This window comes from Motacilla alba, chromosome 6, assembly GCF_015832195.1.
Source record: "Motacilla alba alba isolate MOTALB_02 chromosome 6, Motacilla_alba_V1.0_pri, whole genome shotgun sequence".
Classification (NCBI taxonomy): Eukaryota; Metazoa; Chordata; class Aves; order Passeriformes; family Motacillidae; genus Motacilla; species Motacilla alba.
This window is the reverse complement of record NC_052021.1, coordinates 23,489,081-23,515,874: the sequence shown is the minus strand read 5'-3', so window position 1 is coordinate 23,515,874 and position 26,794 is coordinate 23,489,081. Positions and strand designations below refer to the sequence as shown.

Here is a 26,794-nt window from a genome sequence, read left to right as displayed (position 1 = left end):
TGCTGTGTATGGGAATTGTAACTCCAAGAGCTGTTCCTCCTTCCAATGGAAAGATGTCCCAGGCAAGATAGGAAGAACTAAGCCTGCAGCTTGCCTAAAACCCACAGCCACACCTACTTTCTATGCCAGATTGTAAATTTTTATCAAGAACAAGTTCACACTGGCAGATTTTCTTCCTATTTGTAGGAATCTAGAAATTGCTGACAAGCAATTCACAAGCAATAAAAGCAGGCAACTGATCGTCCTTGTCCTCACGTAATTGCCGCATGGAAAGGGGTCCCGCAGGCTGCACTTTGAACACCCCAGTGCAAAGGGTAGGCAGGACAATCTCCTGAAAGCTGGAGGTGGAGTCCTGGAAGAAAACCAGAAATGGCAAGATCCTTCCTAAAATCATTGGCTGCTGCAGCAGAATATCCAACCAAGGCAGAATCAGCACTTTTGTTGCCCTCATTATCTACAGACAAATGGGAAAATAAAGCCTTGTTCACCTCCACAAAGATCAGCTGTCACAAAAGGCTCTGTCATATCACTATAAGAGATTATACCACCATTAAAAAAAATGAAAAAACAAAAAAACAAAACAAAAAAAACTTGCTGTAAAGAAAACCCCAACTTTCATTCACACCTCCTGTGGGAAAGAACCTCAAGGAAGTAGGAGCCCAGTCTGAGGCACAGTTCACCCTGCAGAGAGCAATGTTATTACACCACTCTCATTTGAAGAGCAGCTCCTTTTGGGACTGCCAGCAAAAGAATGGTGTAATTCCAACAGAAAGCATTACAGAAAACATAGCTATACAGATCTTTTGTGCTGAATGTATGCCTTCATCTCCCAGCCCCAGCGCCTTTGGCTGGAGCAAAGCTCTTGCGTGGTTAATTAGTAACTGCAGCTAGTCCTGTTAACTTGTAAACTCCTGAGGCCTCCACAATCATCAAGTTTCAGCTCCCAGATTGACAGGCATCACACTTACTCTGTCCTACAAAGTAGGATTTCTTGATGAGCAGGGCTGCTGTTTCATAAATCCTGAAATTATTATACCAAACAATTCATAAGTGAAATACTTCAATATAAGAAACACAAGTAAGTCCCAGCCACACAAGCCTTCTTTGCTTTGAAGTTTCTGCTTAATCTAGGGCTTGGATATTATAAGACAAGTTGGTTACAAGACAAGTTGTTTTTCTAGTATTCTTTCACTAGTCCTTTCAAGCAGATATCATCACCAGTAGGTGAAGAGCAAGTCTGAGTAATGTTTTTAAATCACAGAAATAACCACAAACACCCAGGTAAGATTCCCAATTTCAACATGCCAGCCAACCCAGACAAAGAAACACTTCTGGCATTACAGGTTGTGTACTACAACAACCCAATCCTCAAAGGCAAACAACCTATATTATGCCCCATAGACAGCATGGAAGCATGAAAAATCCTGGAAGCTATTCTTCACTTCAGTGAAAACTGTCTGTCTACCAAAACTCTGGAAGGCTCCCAGACAATTTTAACAGGAAACATGGCAACAATGGCTCAAAGATTCCCAAGAGCACCTACCTATGACCCTTCAGAGTGGCAAGTTACTACAGACAAAGCCATAAACAGGGAACAGAACACAGAACACTTCTGAGTAAAGGAGGACAAAAAAAAAAAAAAAAAAAAAAGGAAAGAGTTAATGGAGACATGCTATTCTCAGGCATGTTTTGTATATCATCATGCTTAGCCCTAGTTTTATCCCCAGCATAGCTTCTTCTACCAAATATTGGGCCATGCAGATTTCCTGGCCAAGGGAAAAGGTGCATTTCTCCAGAAGCAGGTTAATGACAGATTTATGGATCTTGTTTTCTGTGATTATATATTGGTGAAAAGTGAAACAAAACCCCATCACTTGATAGTCTTGAAATGACTCAGTGACCTTGGCAGGAGCCAGACTGGATTAACCACCTGGTATGGACTGTTAGCCATGTGCTGTGGGCAGCAGCTCATTAGCATCAAGTATTTACACTCCTATTTGTACCTGGTAGGCTGTAATTCAGGACCTTGTCAAATTAACAAGAGTGCCAGGTCCCACTCACTAGGGTATGGTTCAGAGTACACTGTGTTGAGGGCTAGTTTTACAAGCTCCATTAGTGAAATTGGAAGGGACTCAACAGTAGAAGTGCCATTGGCCTACCTAGACTGGCAATTGCACCTCAGCTCTGTAGAGGCACATAAGCAAATGCAAAAGTGAGTTCTTGCTAAGCATTAATTTAAAAAGCACAGCTTGATGGTCTATAGAGTCGCTCAACACTGCTTGGCCACTGCTTTCATTCTCATCCTACTTGATCCTGACTAAGCTGCTGTACGACTGACTTAGGACTCTTAATATTGAGCAGACATGAAATGTTTAAAGGAGGTGAAGTAGTGAGACTTTGAATCCTCCAGGTCTTAATTGCTGTGCACTAGGATGTGTGCCCTCCAAGTGAGGGCGACAAAATGTGACACTAGACAACACTGGGAAGATGAGGAGATCTTATCACAGTCTAGTGGCATTGATGCTCCAAGTTAAGCAGCCTAATAACCCCCACAATACTTCCCCCCACTAACATGATTTCTGCAATAAAACAGGGAGGAGACTTGGTCTCATAACACATATGAAGTGTGAGGTGGCTCACACCTTCATTTCCTAAATTACCAGCTGATATCACCAGAGTGATACCACAGCCTGACAAAACAAAACCTACCTTTGCATGGCTGCATACAGAACTGACAATCAGAAATGTACTTCTAGACCCACCTCTCTCTGCCACTAGCACTACACAGCTACAACAGGAGACACCCACTGCTGGTGTTTGTTTCTGTGCAACAGATGACAAAGGTTCAGTGTTGATTAGACATGCTCACAGAGAGAAATAAGCATCTAGGGCTATTTAATAAAGACAGTATCTTTAGTCCCAGAACTTCCTGAATCACAGCCTTATGAGATCAGTAAGCTTCCGTGGGGAACAAAATAAATTGGCTCTTTTCTAATACTTTTTCTAAGCAGCCCCAGCCATTGTCAGAAATTACCCACTGCAGAGGATTCGCTGTTATTGTTCTTATGCCTTCAGAGTCAACTGAAGTTCACTGAGAAAATGTTCTGCTCCTCAGAAGCTCATGTCAGCAGAGAAAAAAAACAAAACTCAAAAAAACTCAGACCTGGAAGCCTGGAAGGACACTATGATAGTTAAAGTACCTGATCAGTTTTCTACACTAATGAATTCACTCAGAAGTTGATATTCTGACTCTTGAGTCTCTCCTGCTCCAAAACTGGCTGTGAAATGCTGTTGGCTGCAAAGACTGACCTGAAGTTTACATCTGTGCCTATTACAGATAACCTCTACAGACACAGAGAAAGCAGATAGGAGCATGGCTCACTTGTGGAGGAATTCAGTCCCATCAGCTTCAGCACAGGAAAGCATTTCCTAACTGAGCAAACAGCTGAGGGGAGGAAAAGGCAACTTCTTGTGTTTGTCAAATGACAAGAATTGTGACCAACTGGTTAAAAGGCAATCAAAGAACCATAACCAACACAGGCATCAAACTCAAAACTCTACTGCTCAAGCCATTTAATTCCCTTACTCCTCTCCCTGCCAGCCACCTGAAACATAGTTTCTTCCTACTCTCAGCAGCAGAAGGGCTCCTCAGCTAGGCTCCTCACCAAAGCTGCTCTTCTAGTAACCCCTCTTCTCCTGCTCCCTATAAAATGTTCCCAGTAGGGAGCCCAGGAAGAACGGGAGCTGCTCCCTGATGCGTTCCCCTTGGAGCCTCTCCCTCAGCATACCAGCAGGAGGGCTGCCTGCAGTAACCCACATCCTGCTCTCCAGTGGAACGAGCACGCATCCCCCAGGAGCTCTGCAAGGCCAGCAAAGCTCTTGGCAGTGCAGTACCTGCGGGTGCTGCTCTGTCAGACAGCCAAGGAACAGTTTGTCACGAGGCAACCCCCACCCCCACATGCAATTTTTGTTCAGGGAATAAATCTGCAGACATAGCATGCTAAGACTTCTGTTTCTTGGTGGCAAATTCCTTCCCACCTACCACTCCCCTACTCTCTTCACACAGAAAAGTCTCCACACTGGACCTCCTCAACACTCTCTCTGTTACATGAATTTCCCAAAAAGGATCAGAGGAGGTGCCTTTTATTAGCTAAGCAGCCTTGAAAAAGATATTGTTTTCCAAGAAGTTTTACGTGCCTTTCATAATCCCAGAAAGGATTTATGTAGTTTCTTCCAGTTTCTCGTAATGCTGCAGTCACAGGGTTACATGGGAAAAGTGCCCAGGAGACAGACAACCTGCTAGATAAACTAGAAAGTGAGCATTCAGACCTAGTAAATCAAAGTTACTCAAGGGAAGACTGGACTCAGATTCAGCAGGTCATAAAACTTGAAAGGAACCAGGAAAGAAGCCACCTACAACCCTGGATTAGAGCTGCACCAGAAAGATAAGACCCAATAATAAAAAAGCCCCTCAGACCAAGTGACCTAATAATAGAAAAAAAACCCCTCAGACCAACAACAGTAATGCAGAACTTTGGATCCCTGGGCTACGAATTCCTCGCTATCCTACCTGTTTCCAAAAAGAGGATCTATGTGATCAAAAGAGAAGTAGGTCTAGGTATTCTTCTCTGCACTCAAAAGTCAAGAGGTTTATGTTTCAGGCTGCTGGGACTTGGTTTTCTTTCAAGGGGGAGGAGGAACTAGAAAAGAAATGGACAATTTTTTTCCCCGATGTCCATTCTAAATCAACCACCAAACACGTATGCTAGTAAAACCAGACAATGCAAGACCATCAGAGCCTAAAGAAGGTATAATCAAGCTGAATCTGACAATGTTTTTAGGGAAAAAAAAAACTTTTAATGTCCAGTTGGCAATTATTTTAATAAGGAATCTAGGAGTTTTCTCAAGGCTGCCATGTGATTAAGAAAATGAGATCTCAGAACTGCTGCACAGTTATTGCGGCTTCTTTGCAACAGGTTATTAAGCTCTGATCTGTAGTATAAAAAATAGTGTAAACAGATATAAATAAGATCAAAACATATGACTCAAAGTCCCCAGATAAGGAGGACTCCAACTGAGAAACTGCTGCCCTCCAAAGCCATCCATGCCACCAGGAACACAGCTGTAGAATGGCTTGCAGAAAGTGGGCCAATCTTGAAATATTAGTATTACAACATGAGGCTTTTCAAGCTGAATTTTTGTAGCTCCAGCAAACATGGAGTTAGAAATAGAATGCTTTGGATTTGGGATCACACATGCAGAGATCTGCCTGTGAAAAACACCAAGAGCAAGTGCCAGAGAGCATTTAAGCAGAGACCTAGAGAGACTGTCAAAAAGGAACAGAAAACAAGGAAAAAAAAAAGAAAAAAAAAAAGGAAAAGCAGGTCCACACACATGTTGACAAGAAAAAGACGATCAGTGGAGACAGTTCACCAGCTTCTTTCCAAAAATGACTCTGTGGCTCACTCAATCCCTGCTGCAGATTAGGAACCACGACACAAATCAATCCTGGAACAGGTAACTCCTCACTCCCCTTTACTGCAAGGGCCAACACTAGATTAGCAGGAGTGAACTCATTTCAAATGAGATACCTCTTTGCTCAGAGCAAAGTCAGGCAGGTCCTTTCCTAGGCCAGTACAAAAGGTACCTTAGACTCCCTTGCATTAAATTTGAATGATTGAATTCAAGTTAAGCACTCAGTCTGCTTAACCTGTAGACAAGTGGATTTGACAGCTCTAGTAGAAGCTTAAGGTCTGTTTTTAGAACAGAAAAATCACGTCTATTTCAAAAGCTATTAATTTATTTATTTATTTGCAAGTAAACCATGCTTTTTAGAGGAGAAGCTTGTTTGTGGACTGCTTCAGGAATCATGTTTATCCACACTTTAGGAGATTAGACCAGCAAGGGGGTGGGAATGTGCTGAAGCTCTCTTAAAATTAAGTTTCTTGCCTGGCAGCATGGAAGTGAAACAGATACTTATTTTGCAATTGTAGTCAAAGAATGTTAACAATAGGCCCACCACCAAATCCCCCAGCTGTTCAGCCTAAGCACTAGAACAACTACAAAACTACCCATTTCATCTTCTGCAACAGTACAAGGATGTATACCCTGCTGTGTTTGGATTTCAGTCACCTCCTTGTGAGCCTCCATTCCACATTTAGGTTAAGAAGGTTTTGCTTCTGCCCAAAATGTGAGTTTTGAAACCCCACCTACCCAGCTAATTGTCAAACTTATTAGGAAAAAAAACCCTCCTCTCTCCTCAATCAATTTTAATTTAAATCAATTAAAGTTTTAACTGACAGCACTGTCATGTGAACTGCCTTTTGCACCCAACAGTGGTAGCAGGGGCCTGGGTATCAAAAAGACACACTTAGGAGTTTTGAAGCAAGCTGGCTGTGGCAGAAGATCAATGTGCTGGGAAGGGAATGATTAAAAACTGTAAGCTTATTTATTTCCAACACTCTACTGGAGAGTAACATGCAATTTGATTCTCACCCTTAATTTGTACATTCTCATGGGAATTTGGCAAGGTTGCTCTGAAGAAGAAAGTTGGAAGAGCTCTTGCAAAAGACGCTGTGCTATGCCAGATCAAGCCAGCTATCAGTTATTTACATTCATTTCAAAGGACACAAAGGAAGCCACTTATTTCCACTCTATCTGCACTTTTTAAAGAGAAACCAGTTAGGACAAAGCTGATCCTAACACAGGGCTTGCCCATACAGACCAACCAGCATAGTGACTCTGGAGTAAACATTTAAGTATGCTCAAAGGAGCCTGAATTAATTCCCAACTACAGAGACTATTCCAGGGCTCAGCACTCGCAGGAGGGAACACACACAGCCATCCTGAACTTGTGCTACTGGGATGCTTCCTAGCACAGGCAAGAGACTGGCTACCAGGGAAAGCAATCTCTAGTCTGCACCTTTCAAGCCACCCAGGAGAATTTTTAAGAAACCTATTTTAAGCACCAGTTTCAGGAACTCTAAGGAGGAATTTGGCTCAGCCACTCTCGCAGGATTAAAGCGCACACCTAATTCTCCCAGCTGTTAAATAAAAGGACTGTGCTAACACACAGGAGTGCATTCCATCCTTTCAGACCAGGGAAATAAACTACCAACATAACATGCATTTCTTCAGACACGTTGCCGCACACAGAACAAGAACACACCCACAAGTCTCACTACAGGCTAAGAACCCTACTGTGCTATCTGGAGTCTGAACGATGGGGACAGAGAGGAAAAGGAACCACCCTTTACTCACACAGGCAGCAAAATCCACCTTAACCAGACAACAGTTAAGTGACATCACTGAGTTTCCCACATCCAAGCTGCAGATCCTGCAGTGTAGAAACCACAGCCAAGGGAGGACCTCCCTCATCTCCCCTTCAACACCTCCAAAACCAAGTAAGACTTCCCCATCTCTACACACAGGCTGAAAGAGATAAAGATAACCACCACTGCACTCATCAGTAAAAAGCAGGAGTGTGTTCATCTTGTATACACAAAGATGAAATAAACATGAGATAACCCTCCAAACTCCTAAAATTGAGTTAAACAGGATGAAGAAAATCCAATGCCATGACACAAGAGCTTAGCATGTGAACAAAACAGCAACTGAAACTTAAGTCGTAATTTAAACTTATCTGGAAAGAACATTCACCATTCACAAAGGTTTTTTTTGAGGTAATTTATGCAGTTAATAAAAGGTGAGCTCAAATATTCCCCACTAGATTTCCCCTCTCAAGCAAATCACCCCCCCGGAACCGAGCTGTTCCATGGTACTTTGGTCAGATCTCCCTGGGTATTAACCCAGCAGTCTGGTGGCACTCCAAGAGCCTTTCTTTTTCCAGCACAGGAGTCCACACATCCAAACTGTCTGAAATTTCACTTAACAACTACTTTGAAAGCTCCCTCCTGCACCGGCCACAGAGCATTATTATTTGGCTTGCACAGAGAAACAGATTTTAAAAGGAAAACAAAAAGATGTTTTTTCCTTACTCATAAGCAAGACCTTCTAACAAGAATTAAGATGCATTTGTCAAGTCAGCAGCACCTACAATTAAGAGAAAAGCAGAAAGCCTCAGTCCCATTCTGATGCAACTAATACACAAGCTACACCAAAGAGGTAGAAAGGGTCATGTCTCTGCTGAGCCTGTGGTCCTGAAGTACAGGGTAGCCTGGGGAAAAAGAACTGTAACTCTGAAGTGCAGCACCAACAGGTGCTTTGGAATATATTTTAAGACACTGAAATGATTTATGAGTTACAAGATCAAAGTGTCAATCAAAGAAACTGGAACACAAGCAGAGAGCTGAGGTCAAGCTGGCTGAGCCTATGAATGGAGCTAAAACGCCTTGTTTATCTCAGCACGTGCGCGCACTGAGCCTGAAAGGCACCAGCAGCCCACCCACTCCTCCCAGTCAGGCCAGCTGAAAAAGCACAGAGAAGACACAGCCAAGGAATGGGCGCAGATTCCCGTCAGTGGTTCTCACTATAACGGACAGATGAGTGGAAAAAGCAAGAAGGAAAACAACCTTGCTTGGCACCATGCCCACACACACATCCCAGTGCAGTGGAGGAAAAAAGGCTGGGGGCACATCCCAGCCGTGGATCAGCTTTCTGGCCCAGGGAAGGAGCAGATCTGGCAGATGTCTAAATACGGGTCACCCACAGTCCAGGAAGCACCTTCCCACAGCCCTCTGTGAGCAGGAGGCCCCGCTGCGGAGCCCCCTTGCTGCAAGCAGGTGGATGCTGACCGCCACCGAGCAGCACCTCCCCACCGCGCCCCGCCGCAGGCACGAGCCCACCTTTCTTGAACTCCTCCAGCATGGCATCGAGCTTGGTGTCATTGAAGACAAAGTGCAGCGGGTGGTTGTAGAAGCGGGTGATGGTCTTGAGTGGCGTGCAGTCATCGGGGTCCACAAAAGCCAGGTCCTTAACGAAGAGCAAGTCCACGATGTTGGAGCGGTCACCCTCGAAAACAGGGATGCGGGTGTAACCGCTCTCCATGATCTCGGACATAGTGTTGAAGTCGAGCACAGCCTCGGCAGCGATCATAAAGCAGTCTCGGAGGGGAGTCATCACGTCCTCCACAGTCTTGGTGCGCAGTTCCAGGGCTCCTTGGATAATGTTGAGCTCCTCCTTGACTAGATCGTTATAAGGGTCGGTGACCCGCAGCATCTCCAACAACTTCTCACGGTTATAGACCGTGCCGATCTCCTGGCCCAGGACACAGTCCAGCAACTTGCTGACGGGGTAGGAGGCCGGGAAGGTCATCATCATGAAAAACTTGGTGAGGAAGATGGTGTTGGCGCCCACGGCCAGGCCGTGCCGAGAGCAAATAGCCTGCGGCACGATCTCGCCGAAGATGACGATACCGATGGTGGAGACCACCACGGCCACCAGCCCAGAGCCGGCAATGTCATCCAGCAGGATGGTAAGGGTGGTGTTGACCAGGACATTGCCCAGCAGGAGGGAGCACAGCAGGTAGTTGCCCTGACGCCGCACAGGCTCGATGCGCTTGGCGTAGTTCTTCTCTTTGTCCGTGCCACAGTTCTGCACGATGCGCAGTTCCATGGGGTCCAGGGCCATCAGGCCCAGGTTGAGGCCACTGAACATGCCCGAGAGGCACAGGAGGAGCGAGATGAAGATGACCTGCAGCCAGAAGGGCAGCAGGAACTTCTTCTCCTCGCCCACGATCATCTTGGTGTCCTCGCCGTCATGGTAGATCCAAGTGGTCTCACCCCAGGGCGGGGGTCCCGCCGGGCCCTCGGCGCCCGTCAGCCCTCCGGGAGCCCCGGGCCCCAGGGCGGCGGCGGCGGGGGCCGAGACGGAGGTGCACAGGTAGTAGGACTTGCTCTTCTCCGTTTTGCGCAGGGGCTTGATCTCGATCTCGATGATGCCGGAGGTGCGGCGGTTGAGCACGATGTGCGGCAGGATGATGATGTCCGAGGTGCGGATGCCGCAGCGCTGCGGGGCCCCGCCGCTGCCCGCCGACCCGCCGCCGCCCCCGCCACCGCCGCGCCCCGCCGGCCCCGCCGCCGCCCGCCCGCCCCGCCGCCGCTCGTGCTCCGTGAAGGCGATGCGCGACCACGTCTCGTTGTTGATGTTCTGCCCGTAGACCCGCAGCTTCACCCGCGTCCGTTCGCTCACCCGCAGCGCGCCCCCCTCCATGAAGGAGACGTCGTCCGTGTCCTCCAGCCGCAGGCCGATGATCACCGTCTCCTCCGCCGCCGGCGGGGGCACGACGGCGGCGGGCGGCGCGGCAGCGGCGGCGGCCGGGGGCCGCCGGCCCAGGCAGCCGCCGAGCAGCAGCAAGAGCAGCAAGAGCAGCACCCGCGCCCCCCGGCCGCCCCCCGCCATGTTCCCACCGGGCAGCGCGGCCATCTTTAGTCAGGGCTCGGCGCCGCCGCGGCCCCGCATCACCGCGCGGCGCCTGCGGCGTGCCCCGGCTTCCCCGGCGGCGGCGGTGGCGGCGGGCGCGGCGGCGGCGGCGGGCGAAGCGCGGGCTCGGCTGCCCGCGGGACCCGACGGGCGGCGACTGCCGGGCCCGGCCGACCAGCGCCGCCTCTACCCGCGCCCGCCCCGCCCCGCCCCGCCCGCCGCTCGGGGGAGGGGCCTCCGTCCAGCGCCGCCAATCAGCGCCCGCTCGCTCGCCAATCAGCGCCAGGCCACGCCTCCTTTGCGCCCCGCCCCCTCCCCAGCCCCGGGGGCGCGTGACTCCGGTGTGTACGCCGGGCGCGCGGGGGCGGGGCCGGCCCTGCGGCCGTGGCCAATGGCGGCGGCGCTCGGGGCCGAAGGGGGCGGAGCCTTAGGAGGGGCGCGACCAATGGGGGTGCGGTGCGGCAGGCGCACGCTGCGCTCGGCAGGAGCGGCCCCGGGAGCGCCCGCGCCGGGGCACGGGGCGGCCGAACGGACCGAGCGATCCCGCTTCCCCCGTCGCTCCCGCCCGGCCTGCGGCGACCGTCTCTCCCCTCGGACCCGCCGCGCCTCTCGCCCCCTTCTGTGGCCCGGGAGCGCCGCCCCGCGTCCGCGCGCCGCACCGGTTGGCGGTCGCGCAGCGCCCCCTGGCGGTCCCGCCGCGCCTCGTGGGCCCGGCCCGACGGGGCGCGCCCCGGTGCCTCCCGCCGGGATCTGCTGCGGCGGAGGCGGCTCTCTCAGCCTGCCCGTTCCCCAGTCGGCCCCGAGCCGCCGCCGGTGCAGTACCGTGCGACGTTCAAGAAATCGAGCTGTCGCACTGCGGCCCACGGGCACCTTCCGCCCCGACATCTCCCGGTTTGTGTCGCGCCCGAGAGCGGAATTAACCCTGAAATACCGAATATGGACGGGCCCCGCTCCTTCCTCACCTCTGCTCCGCTCCGCCGCCCCGTGCCGCGGCGCGGGGTGAGCGGGGCCGGGGTTTGGAGCTCCCGTTGGGGACATCCAGAGCCGCCCCAGATGTCCCGCTCTGCTCATCCTCAGTTCAGGGATGCACGGAGGGCCGAGAGCCCCGATTCGGGAAAGCACCCGCACATTCCCTGTGCCATGTCCCACCGCCCTGAGAGCCCGGCTGCTCCGAGGCCTCGGCTGCTGTGCCGCGATCCCAGCTGCGGCAACACACGCCCCAGGCCCGGCCACCGTCGCTCCACGTCCATCGCTTATGAAGGAGCCGGGGAACAGTTCAGCATCCTGGAGAGCCAAACAGCCACCAGTGCGGCTTGGGGTGGCTGCCACCCTTTAGGGGCGGTGAAACACTCTCCCTGCTGTTTAAGTGCTGGGAAAATGGAAGAATAAATGTGCAGGGCAACCCAGTAAGATGGAAAGAAGAGCACAGTCCTCTGGGGGCTGTAGCCACACCACAAATCTTTCCTGGTCCCAAACCTCATTCAGCTTATCCTGAGGGAGTTCTGCTCCCCTAAGGAGGTGACAGGTGTCCCTGAACCACAGTGACACCCTGCTAACCACAGGGTGTGGTTAGCAGAGACTCAGGAATCCCTTCCCTTTCCCCTCAGAGTGAATCAGACCATCACAACCTCTGGCTGCTGCCGTCACAACACCCTCTCTGCCTGCCGAGGGAGGACACCAGTGCTGCAGAGCTTCACACTAGAACAGGATTTGGGCCATCTCTGCAATCACCAAAACACAGACTGGGGTGTTGGACAGATTATGTTGGGGTTCCTCACATGGGATAGGGCTGCAGGACCTCCTCTTTTCATACACTGGGGGCTAAAAACCCTAAGGCTGTGCATGCACAAGTAAAGCCAGGCAAAGAGGACACCACTGCACCACAGCCTGGTGAGGACCTCTAATGCTCCACTTCAAAGTCAAGTTCTCTGAGCTGCTTCCTTCCTGACATGCTGAGAATTTGGGAAAAACATAGTGCAATGCAAATATAGTGGCATTTGAGCTGTGGCCTTTTTCTGTATGCACAGAGCGGGGATCTCACTGCGGGTGCAGCTCTTCCCAGGCAAGTTGAAAGGCCATGCCAGGGACTCATGTATTTTTAATGAAGGGATTTGCAGGTAGGAGCCCCACCTGCTTTTCCCTTCCCACTGGGAAGGCTGTCTTTGATAGCAGGAGCTAATTGCTGCAAACCTCCCAGGATGAGCTGTTTGGGGACTTGGATGAAGTCTTTGTAAGTAATCTAGGAAGAGGGCTGGGGGTGGGGTGTGTGTATTAAACAGCTTCTTCCTCCCCAGGTCCCATCAGTGAGGGCATTCCACACAATTTCAGAACAATTTCAGGTGTCCTGAACACCTGGACCCTCCTCAGCCACTGCTACTACTATGGCAGAGCATCCTTGGCATTGGCCTGTTTCTTTTTGAACCCAAATTTTATTGGGTTTTGCTTCTTAACTTCCCCCATGCCACAGCAAGATGATGCTTAAATGGCAGAGATGGGAAATCTGGCCCCTCCTGTAAAATTACTGTGTGAGGAGGGGTGGAAATGGTCCCTTATTTCTAAGTATAGCTGTTCAGCAGCCCCCTGCCTTTCCCAAGCACCTTCTGCAGGCCAGGTCCTGTGGGATTCATGGTGAGCAACAGGAATGCAATCCATCGCCTCCCACCACACCCTAAAAGCCCTCCCATCTTGATCTTTGCCTGCTGTGGGATAAAGCTGGATGTGTTTCTGCTTTTCCAGAACTGCTGAATTTCCCTGCAAAACTCTGCAGGTGCGATGCCTGCAGGGGACTCAGGGCTTTCCAACTAGATGGAGTCTGGGGAAAACAGAAACTTCAGTGGCCTGCACAGGGAAAGAGAGAGCAACCCCCATCTTCTGGAACAGGCTGCAGGACTGCAAGTGAGACAGAGACTGCCCCTGCCTGTGTGCCCAAGCCACACAGCCACTGTCAGCCCCACAGCGAGGGGACTCACAGGACAGATCCTCACTGCAGCCAGGCAAAACCTGCCCCACCAGCCCTGCCAGGGAAGCACAGCACCCACGGCCCTGTGGCAGCTACAAATACACAGCCTTTGAGCTCTGACATGAATTTATTGGCTCTCTGGTGAAAATCATCACTGCGGCCATGTCCTCTCACCCCACTGACTTCCAACAGGGGTGTGGGGACACCACTTGCCACTCAGCAGCACCCTGGGGGACCACAGGTGCCACCAAGACAGCTGGCAGGACCTGGGGCTCTCAGCTGCTCCAGCAGCTGGAAGGGATCACAGATCTTCTTCTGAAGGACAGAGAAAAACCCAGGGCAGGATCAGGCCAGTGGGAAGCTAGAGGCACCTGAGAAAGTGGCACTTGGCACTTCCTTAGCTATCATGGGGGGCAGCTTCTAGGTCACTCCAGCTGCTTTTTCCTGCAGCAAGGAAGAAGCCACGAGCTTGTCTGGGACTTTGGCTCTGCTTTTATCTGAGAAATGCCTCCTGCTTGGACAGAGTCCTGAGAAAATCTCCCCTTACTAAGCACGAGGCTATATTTCAGGGATACGCAGCTGTGGGTGTTATCTCCCTTGTATCTCCTGGCCCAGCTACAGGCTGCAGGGACCACCAAGGAGAAGAGATAGGTTTCCAGCAGATAGAATGCTTTGTGCTGCAGGGTCAGGGTTGGCAGCCAGGGCCAACCTGCTCTTCCATCAGCAAATGGGAGAGCAATGGGCAGGAAGAAACCGTGGGGATGGGCCATCATCTCCCTGGGGCAGGCTGTGCACAGCAATTCCCTCAGGGGAAGGATGACTCCCCATGGGAGACCTCAGAGAAGTCCAGCTGTCAGCCTCGCCAGTTCCCATGGACATGCTGGGGTGGTTAGAACAGATCCCCCTTTGGAGGACTCCAGCTTGGGTAGGGGTACAGTTTGTCCCGACTCAGGTACCAGGCCCCACTCTTGGTGTCCCACAAGCTCCTGCCCAGCCCAGAAGGAGTCAGGTGTCTTGGTATCATGCTACAGCCCTTCTGATACCCCATAGCAACTCTGATGGCATGGGACATCCATGTCCTAAGTCCTTAACCCAGCCACAGAGCTGCCTTCTACCAACCTTCACTCCTTTGCTACAGCAGCCCTGCGGTGCTGCAGTGTTGGCCCCACCAGCTCGGATCAGGAACTTCTCCGCAAACCTGGAGCTCTGCAAGATCGCAGCCATCTCAGCATCCACGTCCACCACCTCTCCTTCCTGGGGGCAGAGGAATGGTCACAGGTCTGGGGTCCTGGTTATGTGTCCCAGGGGACTCCAGCCACCCATGATGATGGGGAGAGTGAAAGCAGGAGCACATCTTGGCCCAAAACCTGAAGAAACACCCACAAAACCCAAGCATCAGGCTTCAAACCATTTTGGGAAGCCACCATGATGTCCTACTTCTACCTTTGCCACAAAGCGATGCATGCATCTGCCTCCCTTTCCTGGATATTTGCATTCCCCTGGGTTTACACAGCCCCTCGGCTCCCACCCACCATCCCCTCCACCAAAGCTTGCCCCCCAGATCACCGAGGATGCTGCTGAGTAGCAGCTTCATCAGCTTTAACTCTTCCTTACAGAGCCCCAGCATGCTTCCCCAAACCTTGAAGGTGAAGTTGGCATCAAACACCAGCTCTCGCTCGTGCCCCACAATCCCGCCATTGTAGGTGACCTGTCCTGGCCCGGTCCGGCTGCCACCCGGCACCTTGAACAGGCGGTAAGTTGCGGAAACAAAGCGGCAGTTGCCTACGAGGGAGAGGTTGGTGGCTTGGGCACTGAACACCTGGGCTGGGATCCCAGCAGAGCCTCCCACAGCTGGCACTGCCTGGCTGGATCCTCACCGACAATGCCCTCCAGCTTCTTGTCGCCAATGGTGATGGGACTGGCAGTGACCAGGCACGGGGGGCTGAACCCCACCTCCTCAGCAATGCTGTACAGGTCTCTCCAGTACAGGGCTCCTGCCAGGCATTCTCCTGGTATGAGACCACAGACGTGGGGGATGGAGGCAAAGGTCCAGTCCCCCCATGCCATGTCACCCCCATCCCACAGCCCTACGCACCCCACAACACCCGGTGCTTCCGGATGGTCTCGCTCAGGCGCTGGCTGGCGTAGACATCACTGAAGTACATCTCTCCCCCCGGCTGGAGGGCAGCAAGGAGAGAAGGGAGGCCTCAAGAAGCAAAGAGACAAAAGGGGCAAGGAGAATTGGGAACCCCCTAATCTTACCCTACTTGGGACCCTCCGCAGAGATGCCCTCCCCTGACCCCATCCTGCCTATCCACGCCTCGCCAGATCCCATTTGCTGCTTCTCAGTGGCACTTCAACAACAGGGCCACCCCAAGCCTGCTTTGCTGCCACGGGCATGAGCCCACCATCACCTTCAGCACACGAAAGGCCTCCTGCAGCACAGCCCTCTTGTCAGGGGCAAGGTTGATCACACAGTTGGAGCTGTGGGGGAGGAGACCAAGGCTTATTTTCACCCTCTTGCACATGTAGCACCACCAACTGCTGTGTGTCCCATCACTTCACACCGGATTTGGAAACACCAATTTGACCATGAAAAGGGCAGTTTATATTCCCAGGCTCTAATCCAGACTCTGGCTTGGGACTTCCCTTTTTCTAACATGTGCTTCTGAATCAGTGACCCATTGGGATGCAGACCCAGCCCACAGCCCCAGGAAGCAGTGGGACTGGGGGTGACTGTGCCCTGCACGGCACCTACATGACAATATCGTAGCTCTCGTCAGCCAGTCCAGCATCACCCAGCTTCTCCATGTAACCATGGAAGAACTCCACGTTCGGCTTTCGGTAGCCAAACTTATCCGTGTGGTAGGCAATGTGCTTCTTTGCCACCTCAACCTGGCAGGAGGAAGGGAGTGATGTGGGGGGTGTGCTGGAAGGATGACAGGGAGCCCCAGATCTGTGCCGTACCTGGCCCTCGGTCATATCTATCCCGGTGACGTGGCCCTGCTCCCCGACCAGCTGGCTCAGCAGGTAGCAGTCCCTGCCGCTACCGCTGCCCAGGTCCAGAATCCAGCACGACGTCAGGCACTCGGGGATCACCAGACCGCAGCCATAGTACCTGGGTGGATGCTGAGCTGAGCTGGGTGGAGATGCCCCATGGCACAGCTGAGAAGGGGCCGCAGCCCACGGGGATGCGGCAGTGGCGCAGAGACCCTGCGGTTTACCTGGCCACCACCTCCTCATGGATGCGCTCCAGAGCATCTCTCACCAGCTTGGAAACGGGCCTGGCTGAGGTGATGCATGCATTGGTTTTGAGGTCCTCTGACTTCTGCAGCTCTTTGCCATAGTAGTCCTGAGATGGGAAAGACAGAGGCCACTAAACTGTGCCAAGTTAAGCCCTGGGAGCTCCCTATGCTCTAAAACATGGGGGCCATGCCTGCACTTGGCCTGTACATGTGCACACCTCCTCTGGCACTGGCACTCTCATTTCCACCGAGCCAAAAACTACAGTAAGATCAGGCATCCCTTTGCCCCCATCTTCCCCAGCTGCCTTTGCTCACAGGCACTGATGTGTTTGTGCAGGAGGGAATTTAATCCCCATTTTCAGTAACTTTGCAGGCTGCAGCCACCATTTCCCTGGCTGAGAAGGGTCCAGGGAACAAGGGCAGGGAAGGTTGCTCCACGCCCCATTCCTGTGTGAAACAGGAGCAAAGCTGCCGACTGCACCTGGCATTTTCATCTGGGCCCAGAAACAAGCTTTATCCTCTAATGGCAGCAGGAACTCTAGCACAGCCCAGGCACACACCCCCTGCCCAACTGCCCCGTCCCTCCCCAGCTCCCATCCACACTTCTCACCTGCACCTCCTGGTGGATCTGCTCCCTACTGGGAGTTGCCACTGCAACGGGAATGTGGGGCTGGTGGCTGACACCACAGAGATGGGTGCCACACCAGGTCCTCCCAACAGTTCTGAATCCCCCTCTTCCCCCAGATACCACAGCACTTTTTGCTCTCCCCCAGCAGAACCCTGAGAATCCCCCCAAACTTGCAGTCTAATAGGACGCTCCAGGAGGCACCTGACAACATCCCTCCATCCCAAAATTGCAGTCCCAGCTGCTCCGGAGAGATGAGCCCCCAAGCAATCCCCCTCCCCTGCTTTGCAGAGCCCTTGGCCCCAAGGGCAGTCCCAGCACCCCCGGCAGGGGCCCAGGGCTGTCTTACTGCCTCCAGCTGCAGGGCCTCAGCCGGACTCTGCCCAGCCCGGGCTCCTCCCCAGTATCCCGTGCTGTCCCGGCATCCCACGCTGCCCGGGCCTGGCTTCCGCCCTGACAGCGGCTCCCGCCTGCCCAGGCCCCTGGCACAGGGCCCCGCGGGACACAGGCACAGCGAGGCTGCTGGCCCTGCTCCCCTGCTGAGCACACTGCCATCACTCATGGTTCCTGCTGCACCCACACCCCCAAAACCCACCCTGCTGCCAGTTCCCCAACAGCTCTGCACCTCTACAACAGTGCAGCCCTGTCCCTGCTTGTCCCAAAGGCTACGGGACTGCTGTAGGCTCTGCAGAGGACAGGACTTTGGAAGGGACGAGCCACCTGCAGCAAGGTCACACTGCCTCCGCAAAGCCCCTCCGAGCTGAAGCAGAACAGAGGATCCTGAGGGGCAGAGACCCACCATCCCAAACAGTCTCCCCAGTGCACAGGGACCGCTAGAAACAGAATCCAGGACGGAGTGCTGCTTGGTGGTGTTCAGGACAGCTTTTATTCCCAGCAAGAAAGTCTCAGGGAAAACTCTCATTCTCAAAGTGCACCTGCAAAGCTGGGCTCAGAACGTCACCCAAGGCAAAAATACTGACAGGGATGGTGAAATCTAGTCTGAGAAGGCTCTACAGCACAGGAGCCAGACTCCAGCAGCATTCCAACAGCAATGTGGCAGGCCTGTGTCAGCTCTCAGCCTGCCTGCTTTTATCAGCTGGTGAAAAGCACACTCAGGGAAACAAGTGCTTCCCGTGCACTCCAAGTGCTCCAGATAAGTGACTTACCAAAAACAAGACACAGTATTTATAGCTGGTCCTGGATGTGACTGGTCTCACTAGTCTTCAGCAGAGCAGTGTAGAACTGAGCACACCAGCTCCTGATGCTCTCTTGCCTGATTCCCAGATGGGCCTTTGGATACCCTCCCAACCAGATACAAACACACATCACAGCCAAGGCTGCTTCATCAAAAGCTGGAGCAGCAGCCCAGGAGAAGGAATGCAGTTGAAGGCTGAATGCAGCACATATGGGCTGGCAAAGGGATGATGTTCCAAACTCTGGCAGAGAGGAAAATAAGATAACCTCTGAGGAAGATGATGGCCAAACCACATCCAGCTAGGCCACTGGCAGATAAGTGTGCTTAGATTCCTGGTTTCAGAAATTCTGTGCTGGGACTGGCACCTCAGCCTACACTGAAGCACATCTCACCCGCCCAGGCACTTGCAGCTCACACTGATTAAAATGCCCTAAATAAACTGCACTCTGTGCCACCTCTGTGGCTAAATACAGACCAGTGGCAAACTGCAGGCACCTGCATTTAAAGGCCATGCCTCAACTCTGCATTTCTTGCCAAGGGTGCTGGGGTGGGCTGAGCACTTCACGCTACACGGGAAGTAAGCAGACACAGGAATTATTGGGAGGAGCAAAGTTTCAGGGAAGTTTGTTTCAGCCAGGTGCAGATGAACATTCTGGAGCAGAGGTGTGGATGCAGGCAGATGAGAGGGGCCACGTGCCCAGAAGCACAGACTCTGCACATCTCCCAGCTGAAATCCAGCATCATCCAGACATAGTTCTGAGCCCCAGGGGCTGGAAGGGGGAGAACACTTCACTCCCTCAGTGCTGGTCGAGATTTCCTCAAGCCTTCAGCTCCCCCTCATTTCAGCAAGTGACTCAGCTGGTCCTGAAGGTTTGATGAGCGCTCCACGCTGGGCACCAAGCAAGAGGAGATTCATGGTGAGATCCGTGTTGTGCTGCCTGTGCCCAAGGGACCAGAGCAGCTCTAGAGCTGACACTACAGCAAAGAGAAACCCTGCGGTCCCCTGACCCTCCTCTGTGTCCCCACAAAGGAAACCTCACTTCGTGCACCCTGCTGTACACAGCTCTGCTCCCACCACCCTCATCTCCTCTCACAAGCAACCTCACATCCTCTATCACATCAGTGAAACAAAAGGAAGCTTGGATATGAATCCAATCTCTTCACAATACTGAAGTGTTAAACTGCTGGGCCAGCAACTGCCTCAAAGGCAGCTGCAAAAACCTTTCCATTCTGCTTTCCCCTATCCAACTCCATCACCTTCCCCTTTCTACCCCCACAGCATGTTCCCCAGGTCCTCCCAGAACTCACTTCTTTTGAATTGCTTCTTGCCTAGATGAGAAAAGGAAAGACAAAAAGAGCATTAGAAAAACAAAATCTCAGCCATGGTTTATGTTATGTCGAACAAGGGCTCAAGAGGCCAAAACTCCAGGGTGTTTCTGGATTAAGTTCTAGGGGACAGAAGCAGCACTGGCTTCTCCTTCTTAGTCCCAGGTGCATCATACACACTCATGGGCGACACAGTGCATGGCAAACAGGAGACAAAAATTTCAGCTCCCACCCCAAAACAGCCTGAAGAGGGCTGGAAAATTCCAGCTCCAAGGCTGGCTCAGCTTTGAAGAACTGCAAAGGAGGGATCAGTCTGAGCTGGCAGCTTCATGCAAAGTCTTTAAGGAGAACAGAGAAGGACTGAGGGACCCACTCAGCCCCCAAGAGAGAATGCCTACTTACTGCTGTCCCCTACTTACTGGTACTGTAGATGAGTAGTTATTATGGCCATTTTTCTTAAACTCTGTGAAGAACAAAACAAAGAATGAATGCCTACAGAAATCACAGTGCAGCTGTCCTAATGCCCATGGGGTTCCTCCAGCACAGCCACCACTCTGTTGCTGCAATGACTGCATAACACCCCTGCTGGTATCTGTCAGTAGTGGCACAGTTCCTTCTCCTTTCCCAGTGACAGGCAGAGACACAAGTGCTTTATTTCAGCCCACAGTCCCACAAGCTTTCTGTCACAAAGGGCACAGCCTGAGGGTTGACCGGCCTGCAGGACGCCAGGAGTCCAGCAGCCCAGGATCTGAGGAAGCACTAAATTATTCTGGCCACCAGCCCTGGTGCCTGAAGTCATGTATTTGACTCCAGGGCTCTGGTAGCACGGCTGCAAACTGTCCTCACCACCCTTCTCTCCTCCCGTCCCTAGGAACGCTGCTGCTCGAGCACAAGAACACAGCTTACATCTTCCGAGTGCAAGATGGCATCTTCTTGCATCACCATGTTTCTCGCAGCTTGACCCAGGAGCTATAAGACAAACGTACAGACTAGGCTGAGACGCTTTGCGTTTCCCGAGGCCCCCGTGACGGCTGGCTGGGTGACACTCGGGGTGACACTGTGCGGGGATTCCATCCATCGGGAGCGCCTGAGGCACCGCTCCCACCTGTCACCATGAGGAGCTGGCAGTCACCCTCCCGCCTGCCACCGCCGGAGTCCCGAGGCTCTGCCCAGCCGTGCCCGCATTCCGGTCCCGCTGTCCCCGTCCCTGCCCAGGCACAAGGATGCGTCCCCTCCTCGGACTACAGCTCCCAGCATGCGTTGCGCCGCCCTCCCCGCTCCCAGCTCCGCTCCGGCCCTGTAATCGGCCGCCCGCCTGCACCTGCCGCTCACCTCTGCGCTACGGGAGCCCTTCAGCACCTGCTTAGTGAGAGCGATCACGTCGGTGCCGCAGCTCGTCACCTTCTCGGTCAGGAGCCCTTTCACCGAGTGGCCGAAGCGCGCCTGGGCATCCGCCGCGCCCCCCGCCGCCATCTTACCCCGCCCGTGCCCGACCCGCCTACGCCCGGGAGCCGCTACGGCGAGCGCCGGGGGCCTGAAGGCTCGGGAAGGCGCAGAGCCCGCGGTGGTCGGGGATACTGCCGGGAGGGGCTTCAGCTCCCAAAGGATTCCCCCAGGATACCGCATCGCCTCGGGCACGGACACCCACAGGCTGCCCAGCACTGACAAGCACAGACCAAGGCTGACCAGCGCTGACCAGAGTTTCTCAGCCCTGGCCAGTACTTGCCCTGTACTGACCAGGGTTGACCAATGGTACCAGGGGCTGACCGGCGCTCACCAGCATTGCCGAGGGCTGCCCAGCAGTGTCCCGTGCTATCCGTGTCTCCCCAGCACTGACAAGAGCTGACGATGAGGGATGCTCCGCGCTTACCAACATTTCTAGTGCTGCCCATTCCCTCCCGGATCTGTCGAGGCGCTCCCCGGCTGGGGATGGATTTCAGTGCCCGCCGGACCCCCCAGCTGTGCTCTCGGCACCCAGGACAGACCTCGAGCTGTCCCCGCACCCCTGGCCCACCACAGGGCCCTGGGGATGGAGCCCCAAGGACGGATCCGACCCTGGGCATCCCCTGGGATCCCCCTGGCCCCCAGCGCGCTGGAAGCAGCTCCCCCATGGCCACCCAGGGTGGCCGTGGCCCCGCTGCCCTCGCCCCCCGCCATGCGCCCACAGCTGCAGAGCTGGCCCCGGGCCCAGCGCTCGGCTCCCCCTCCTTGTCCCCCCGATAAGGAGCCGAGCCCGCCTCAGAGTCAAGGAGACGACCCCGCAGCCGCTATAAGGGCCCCCCGCGCGCCGCAGCCGCGCAGCCGGCCCCGCCATGGCGCTGCTGGGCGCCCTGCTGCTGGCCCTGGCCCTGCTCTGCACCTGGCGGCTGGCGCGACGGAGGGACACCCTGCCCATGGCCACGGCGACGGCTTTGGGGCGCCCACGGAGCCTGCCGGCCCTGCCGCTGGTGGGGAGCCTGCTGCAGCTGGCCGGGCACCCCCAGCTCCACCTGCGGCTGTGGCGCCTGCAGGGCCAGTATGGCAGCCTCTACGCCCTCTGGATGGGCTCCCACTACGTGGTGGTGGTGAACAGCTATCGGCACGCCAGGGAGGTGCTGCTGAAGAAGGGCAAAGACTTCGCCGGACGGCCCCGCACCGTGAGTCGGCAGCAGGTCTTGGGGACCCCTTCCCACTGTGGCGTGGGGTGAGGAGGGGGACGCTCCCAAGACAGACACTGGCACGCTGCAGGGTCCGTGTCCCCTCCCCAGCCTGCCTGCAGCAAGCTAGGGGCAGGGCGGCCCCTCCACACCCTGTTCCCCAGGGCGAGCCCTGTCATCCTCCATCCCAAGGGTGCCTGTTTTTCCTGCAGCTGGCTGCATTCCTAGGCACGGGGATATGGGTTCAGGTACTACCAGGCTCCCTGTACCCCTTAAGTTCCCTGGGCATCCTAGAGCCCTAACCTTTGCATCTGTCCCCAAATCTCTTTATCAGTCCTTGGCAGGGAGAAAGCAAACCTCGTGTCCTGTGCTTTGCCTGCCTGCATTAACCTCTAGCCCCCCGGCCCATTTCTGGGATGGGGTGAGATGATCATCCATCCCCCGCGGGGCTGCCCTGCAGCGGGATGACCCTGGGACTGCCTGTCCCTCAGGTGACCACGGACCTGCTGTCCCGGGGGGGCAAGGACATCGCCTTCGCCAGCTACGGGCCCCTCTGGAAGTTCCAGCGCAAGCTGGTGCACACTGCCCTCTCCATGTTCGGGGAGGGCTCGCTCGCCCTCGAGAGGATCAGTAAGTGCCTCCCTCCAGCCCCAGGCTCGCTCCCAGCTCTGGTTCCCTCCCACGCGGTACTTTTTCTTCTTTAGTGCCCTGATTCCCTGGGAACGAAGGAAAGACAGTGGCTCAGCCCGTGTCCCCTGGTATCCCCTCAGCTTGCCAGGCAGGGGCTCTGTCCCTCTCCTTATATCCCCTGTACTTTACCAACACCTCTCCATGTGTTTTCTACCCTGAACTTTAGTTCCCCTCACTCACAGATGGGGAGACTGAGGCATGGAGCCAGCTCTGCACTCCGCCCAGGAGGACATCCTTGCACATCGCCATTCTCTCTGCTCCTCCCCAGCACCCAGCATTGTCCCTTCTGCCCATCCCAGCCCCTCAGGGCCCAGCCCTGTCTGGGGGGTGCCCTCTGCAGGCTGCACACCCTGAATGAGCAGGGGACCTCTCCTTCCAGCCCCCAGTTGCCCTTTCACCCCCTTGGCTTAATCATCACTCACTCCTCACCCCCTGGCCTGCCTCTCCTCCACCCCAGTCTGCCGGGAGGCTGCATCCCTGTGTGAGACGCTCAGCGCTGCGCAGGACACGGCCCTGGACATGGCCCCCGAGCTCACACGGGCTGTCACCAACGTGGTCTGCTCCCTCTGCTTCAACTCCTCATACCGCCGTGGGGACCCCGAGTTCGAGGCCATGCTGGAGTACAGCCAGGGTATCGTGGACACCGTGGCCAAGGAGAGCTTGGTGGACATCTTCCCCTGGCTCCAGGTGAGCAGGAACATGGGCACTGCCCATTCCTCTCACCTCAGATGAGAGAAAGGAGCTGGGATGTGTCCTGTAGGAGCCCCACTGAGGAGCATCCCTGTCCTGGTGACCCACAAGAGCCAGTACACTGGTGGGCACAGAGTGAGTGCCTGGGGGCCTGCAGGGGCTGGGCTGAGCTGTAGACTGCTGTAATGTGCTTTTCTTTCAGATATTTCCCAATAAGGACCTGACCCTGCTGAAGAAATGCCTCCAGGTCCGGGACCAGCTGCTCCAGCAGAAATTCACTGAACACAAGGTGCTAGCAGGGCTAGGACAGGGAGATGCTGGGGTTGGGGTGGTGGCCCTGTGCCCAGGACAGCCTGGCTCATGCATGTCCCTCGGCAGGAAGCTTTCTGTGGAGACACCGTGAAGGACCTCATGGATGCCCTCCTGCAAGTGAGGCTCAGTGCTGAGAACAGCAGCCCTCTGGAGCCAGGGCTGGAGCTGACTGATGACCACCTCCTCATGACGGTGGGGGACATCTTTGGGGCCGGTGTGGAGACCACCACGACTGTGCTCAAATGGGCTGTGCTCTACCTGCTCCATTACCCTGAGGTAGGGTCTGCACCCTACAGCGGGGGCTTGGGTTCCCCCCAGCACCAGGGGCATAATGGGGAGTTTTGGGGGAAGGCAGGTGCCAGAAGAGAAGTCAGGCCCTGCAGATAAGCAGGATCAGGCTGTGGGCACTTCTGCCCCACACAAGCTGATAGGACATGCTGATGATGCTAGGTGTACTCCACTGTGCACAGGGCACCTGCTCCCTGGGCTCCCACAATGGTCTTTGCTTTCTTCCCAGATCCAGAGGAAGATCCAGGAGGAAATGGACCACAAGATCGGCCTGGTGCGTCACCCCCACCTCAGTGACCGCCCGCTGCTGCCCTACCTGGAGGCCACCATCAGTGAAGTGCTGCGCATCCGGCCCGTGTCCCCCCTGCTCATCCCGCACGTGTCCCTTGCCGACACCAGGTGAGACCCCCCTGGGGCACACCCAGGTCAGGGGCAGAGACTGTGGGGGAGGGAGCGACTGCCTCACTCTGTGTCTGCTTTGCAGCATTGGGGAATACTCCATCCCCAAGGGTGCCAGGGTCATCATCAACCTCTGGTCTGTGCACCACGACGAGAAGGAGTGGGACAAGCCTGAGGAGTTCAATCCTGGTGGGTTGTGTGATCCTCATCCCCTTGTGGGCCAGGGGATGGCCGGGTGGGTGCAGCAGAAGCTGAGCCCTGGGGGAGGCTTGGTGCTGGGAGGTTGGATCCCGCTCCTGCCCATCTGGGGCATTCGCACCTCCTGCTCCTGCAGCTCCTGGAAGGGACACACACGTGATGAACTCGGGCGGGTCTCAGGCAGAAGGGTCAGCCTGCTGATGCCAGTGGTGCCCCTTCCCCTTGCAGGCCGCTTCCTGGATGAGCGGGGCCAGCACATCCATTCACCCTCACCCAGCTACCTCCCCTTTGGAGCTGGGATCCGTGTCTGCCTGGGAAAAGTCCTGGCCAAGATGGAGCTCTTCCTCTTCCTGGCCTGGGTGCTGCAGAGGTTCACGCTGGAGTGCCCTGAGGACCAGCCCCTGCCCTCGTTGGAGGGCAAGTTTGGTGTCGTGCTGCAGGTGCAGAAGTTTCAGGTGAAGGCCAGGCTGAGGGAGGCCTGGAGAGCGGCCTCATGATGGGGAGGAGCCCTGGATCCCAGGCAGGGGGGGTGGGGGGTGGGACCACAGAGGCTGCCCCATGGATGAGGGATTATCCCGATAAAGCTATTCCCAACACAGCATGGCTCCGGCTGTTTTTGGGCAGGAGATGGAGGACAGGGTTAAGTGTAAGATGTATGGTGGCCCCACATTTTGCTGGGAGCACTGGGCTCAGGTGGGAGGCTGTGGCCTCTCTGCAGCAGCGTGGCAGCTCCTGCCTGCTCACTATCCTTAGCACTCACTGGCTGGAATTTGGCCATCTCTCTAGCAGCAGCAGCAGCACAACCTTCCCATAACGCAAGGGGCCGTGTTTGCTTTGCTTTTGCCAAAAACTACTGTGCCATGGAGGGCAGCATGTAATTAGGTTTCTGGTTCTCTATTACTTGACCTCTTAATACTTAACTAAATAGTTGCACAGCTATGGCTCAGGGCCCCTGGAGGGAAAGTGGCCAAGGCAGAGAGGAAAGCCCCACAGAGCCCCAGCACAATGTGACACCCCAGCCCTGCACACCCCCTCATTTCCCCCCTGCCTTCTCTGCAGGCAGGAAAACAGACATAAACTTCTCCACCACTGAACCTCCTGCTCAGTGTATATGAGTTTTTCCAAACCCCCAGCACTTGGCTTTCATGCAGCCCCTTCAACACCAGCATCCGATGCCAAATGGGTCCTGTCAGCTTGTGTCACGAGGGTGATGATGAAGGCAACGCATTTGCACAGCACTGGGAACGTCCTCCCCTCCTCCCAGTCCATTTTCCTGGGGGCTCAGGGTGGTAGGGAGGAACTGGAGGAAGAACTGCCATGTGCATACCTGTCCCAAGGGCAATCCTCAGGCTGATCAGAGCATCTGACCCAGCGGAAGCTGGGCAGAGGGAGCACAGCAGGAGCCCAGCCCCACTGCTGCTGCACAGAGTCTCTGATGGCTTACAAGGGCTGAGCCCCACATACCCTCCTGCTTTCCTGCCTGTTTCCATCACACCAGGGGTGCCACTTGGTTTCCTATCACTTTACTTCTGCTATGGGTGAAGGGGGACACGGGACTCAGAATGGGCTTTGGGAAAATTTGGCTAAACATGATGCCCTGGGCTTTCCTGGGGATTGGCACCTCCATGCCAGCCTTGTCCTTCCCCTGCCCCAAATCCTTCCACTGGCAGCACACACTGGCAGGGAGGCTCCACTCCAGTCTCCTGTAACATTGTGATGCCTCTAGGAGCACCAACAGGACCTCCAGCACATTTGTAGCCCTTTGCCAAGGCATTTGATTTTGCTCTTGGTAAGGGAAAGGATTTTCTCTTTGCCAGAATCAACAAGGGGCTGACACCTTGCTGTTTGCCA

General features: G+C 54.6%; 4 protein-coding genes across 9 annotated transcripts in view; 1 reads left to right on the top strand and 3 right to left on the bottom strand.

Moving 5' to 3' along the window:
• CNNM2 (cyclin and CBS domain divalent metal cation transport mediator 2) overlaps positions 1 to 10,523 on the bottom strand; it is a 117,828-nt gene extending 107,305 nt beyond the window's left edge. For all 3 annotated transcript variants that reach the window (XR_005257406.1, XM_038140996.1, XM_038140997.1), the window contains exon 1: positions 8,805 to 10,523. Coding sequence is in view for 2 of the 3 variants with exons in the window: in XM_038140996.1 (XP_037996924.1) it covers positions 8,805 to 10,383 (1,579 nt within the window). In the remaining variant the exon portion in view is untranslated. The remainder of the gene's footprint in view (positions 1 to 8,804) is intronic.
• A 2,924-nt stretch (positions 10,524 to 13,447) lies between these two features.
• Positions 13,448 to 17,649, bottom strand: AS3MT (arsenite methyltransferase). The gene is given in 12 exon segments (XM_038141306.1): positions 13,448 to 13,654; positions 14,459 to 14,593; positions 14,979 to 15,121; positions 15,217 to 15,348; positions 15,435 to 15,516; positions 15,754 to 15,823; positions 16,098 to 16,234; positions 16,307 to 16,457; positions 16,564 to 16,691; positions 17,195 to 17,235; positions 17,414 to 17,598; positions 17,600 to 17,649. Coding segments are annotated over 12 exon segments (1,338 nt in total). The 5' UTR covers positions 17,635 to 17,649; the 3' UTR covers positions 13,448 to 13,555.
• Positions 17,650 to 18,072: 423 nt separating this feature from the next.
• BORCS7 (BLOC-1 related complex subunit 7) lies at positions 18,073 to 21,673 on the bottom strand. 4 transcript variants are annotated; one of them, XM_038141307.1, is made up of 5 exons: positions 21,063 to 21,432; positions 20,637 to 20,699; positions 20,150 to 20,193; positions 19,713 to 19,733; positions 18,073 to 19,342 (listed from the first exon to the last, which is right to left on the bottom strand). In XM_038141307.1, exons 1-5 carry the CDS (start codon positions 21,354 to 21,356, stop codon positions 19,231 to 19,233), a joined length of 534 nt encoding a protein of 177 aa, XP_037997235.1. In that variant the 5' UTR covers positions 21,357 to 21,432; the 3' UTR covers positions 18,073 to 19,230. The 4 variants fall into 4 exon arrangements, 3 of the variants coding, with proteins under 3 accessions (XP_037997235.1, XP_037997236.1, XP_037997237.1); XM_038141308.1 differs by having other exon boundaries at positions 18,073 to 19,293; positions 21,063 to 21,329; XM_038141309.1 differs by lacking the exon at positions 21,063 to 21,432 and adding an exon at positions 20,836 to 21,056 and having other exon boundaries at positions 20,150 to 20,222.
• A 289-nt stretch (positions 21,674 to 21,962) lies between these two features.
• Positions 21,963 to 25,538, top strand: LOC119702743 (steroid 17-alpha-hydroxylase/17,20 lyase). Its single transcript, XM_038141305.1, has 8 exons — positions 21,963 to 22,366; positions 22,858 to 22,996; positions 23,514 to 23,743; positions 23,949 to 24,035; positions 24,125 to 24,334; positions 24,576 to 24,745; positions 24,831 to 24,934; positions 25,172 to 25,538. Exons 1-8 carry the CDS (start codon positions 22,043 to 22,045, stop codon positions 25,438 to 25,440), a joined length of 1,533 nt encoding a protein of 510 aa, XP_037997233.1. The 5' UTR covers positions 21,963 to 22,042; the 3' UTR covers positions 25,441 to 25,538.
• The last annotated feature ends 1,256 nt before the right edge of the window (positions 25,539 to 26,794 follow it).

What these genes read in the sequence shown, in the direction of transcription:
- BORCS7 (XM_038141307.1), bottom strand. Translation starts at nt 21,356, where the DNA reads ATGCGGTATCCTGGGGGAATCCTTTGGGAGCTGAAGCCCCTCCCGGCA. An exon ending in CCATCTTGCACTCGGAAGAT is followed by an intron (nt 20,194 to 20,636) that starts GTAAGCTGTGTT and finishes TGTTCTTCACAG; the next exon opens with AGTTTAAGAAAAATGGCCAT. An exon ending in ACTACTCATCTACAGTACCA is followed by an intron (nt 19,734 to 20,149) that starts GTAAGTAGGGGA and finishes TTTCTCATCTAG; the next exon opens with GCAAGAAGCAATTCAAAAGA.
- LOC119702743 (XM_038141305.1), top strand. Translation starts at nt 22,043, where the DNA reads ATGGCGCTGCTGGGCGCCCTGCTGCTGGCCCTGGCCCTGCTCTGCACC. An exon ending in TCGCCGGACGGCCCCGCACC is followed by an intron (nt 22,367 to 22,857) that starts GTGAGTCGGCAG and finishes CCTGTCCCTCAG; the next exon opens with GTGACCACGGACCTGCTGTC. An exon ending in AGAAATTCACTGAACACAAG is followed by an intron (nt 24,036 to 24,124) that starts GTGCTAGCAGGG and finishes GTCCCTCGGCAG; the next exon opens with GAAGCTTTCTGTGGAGACAC.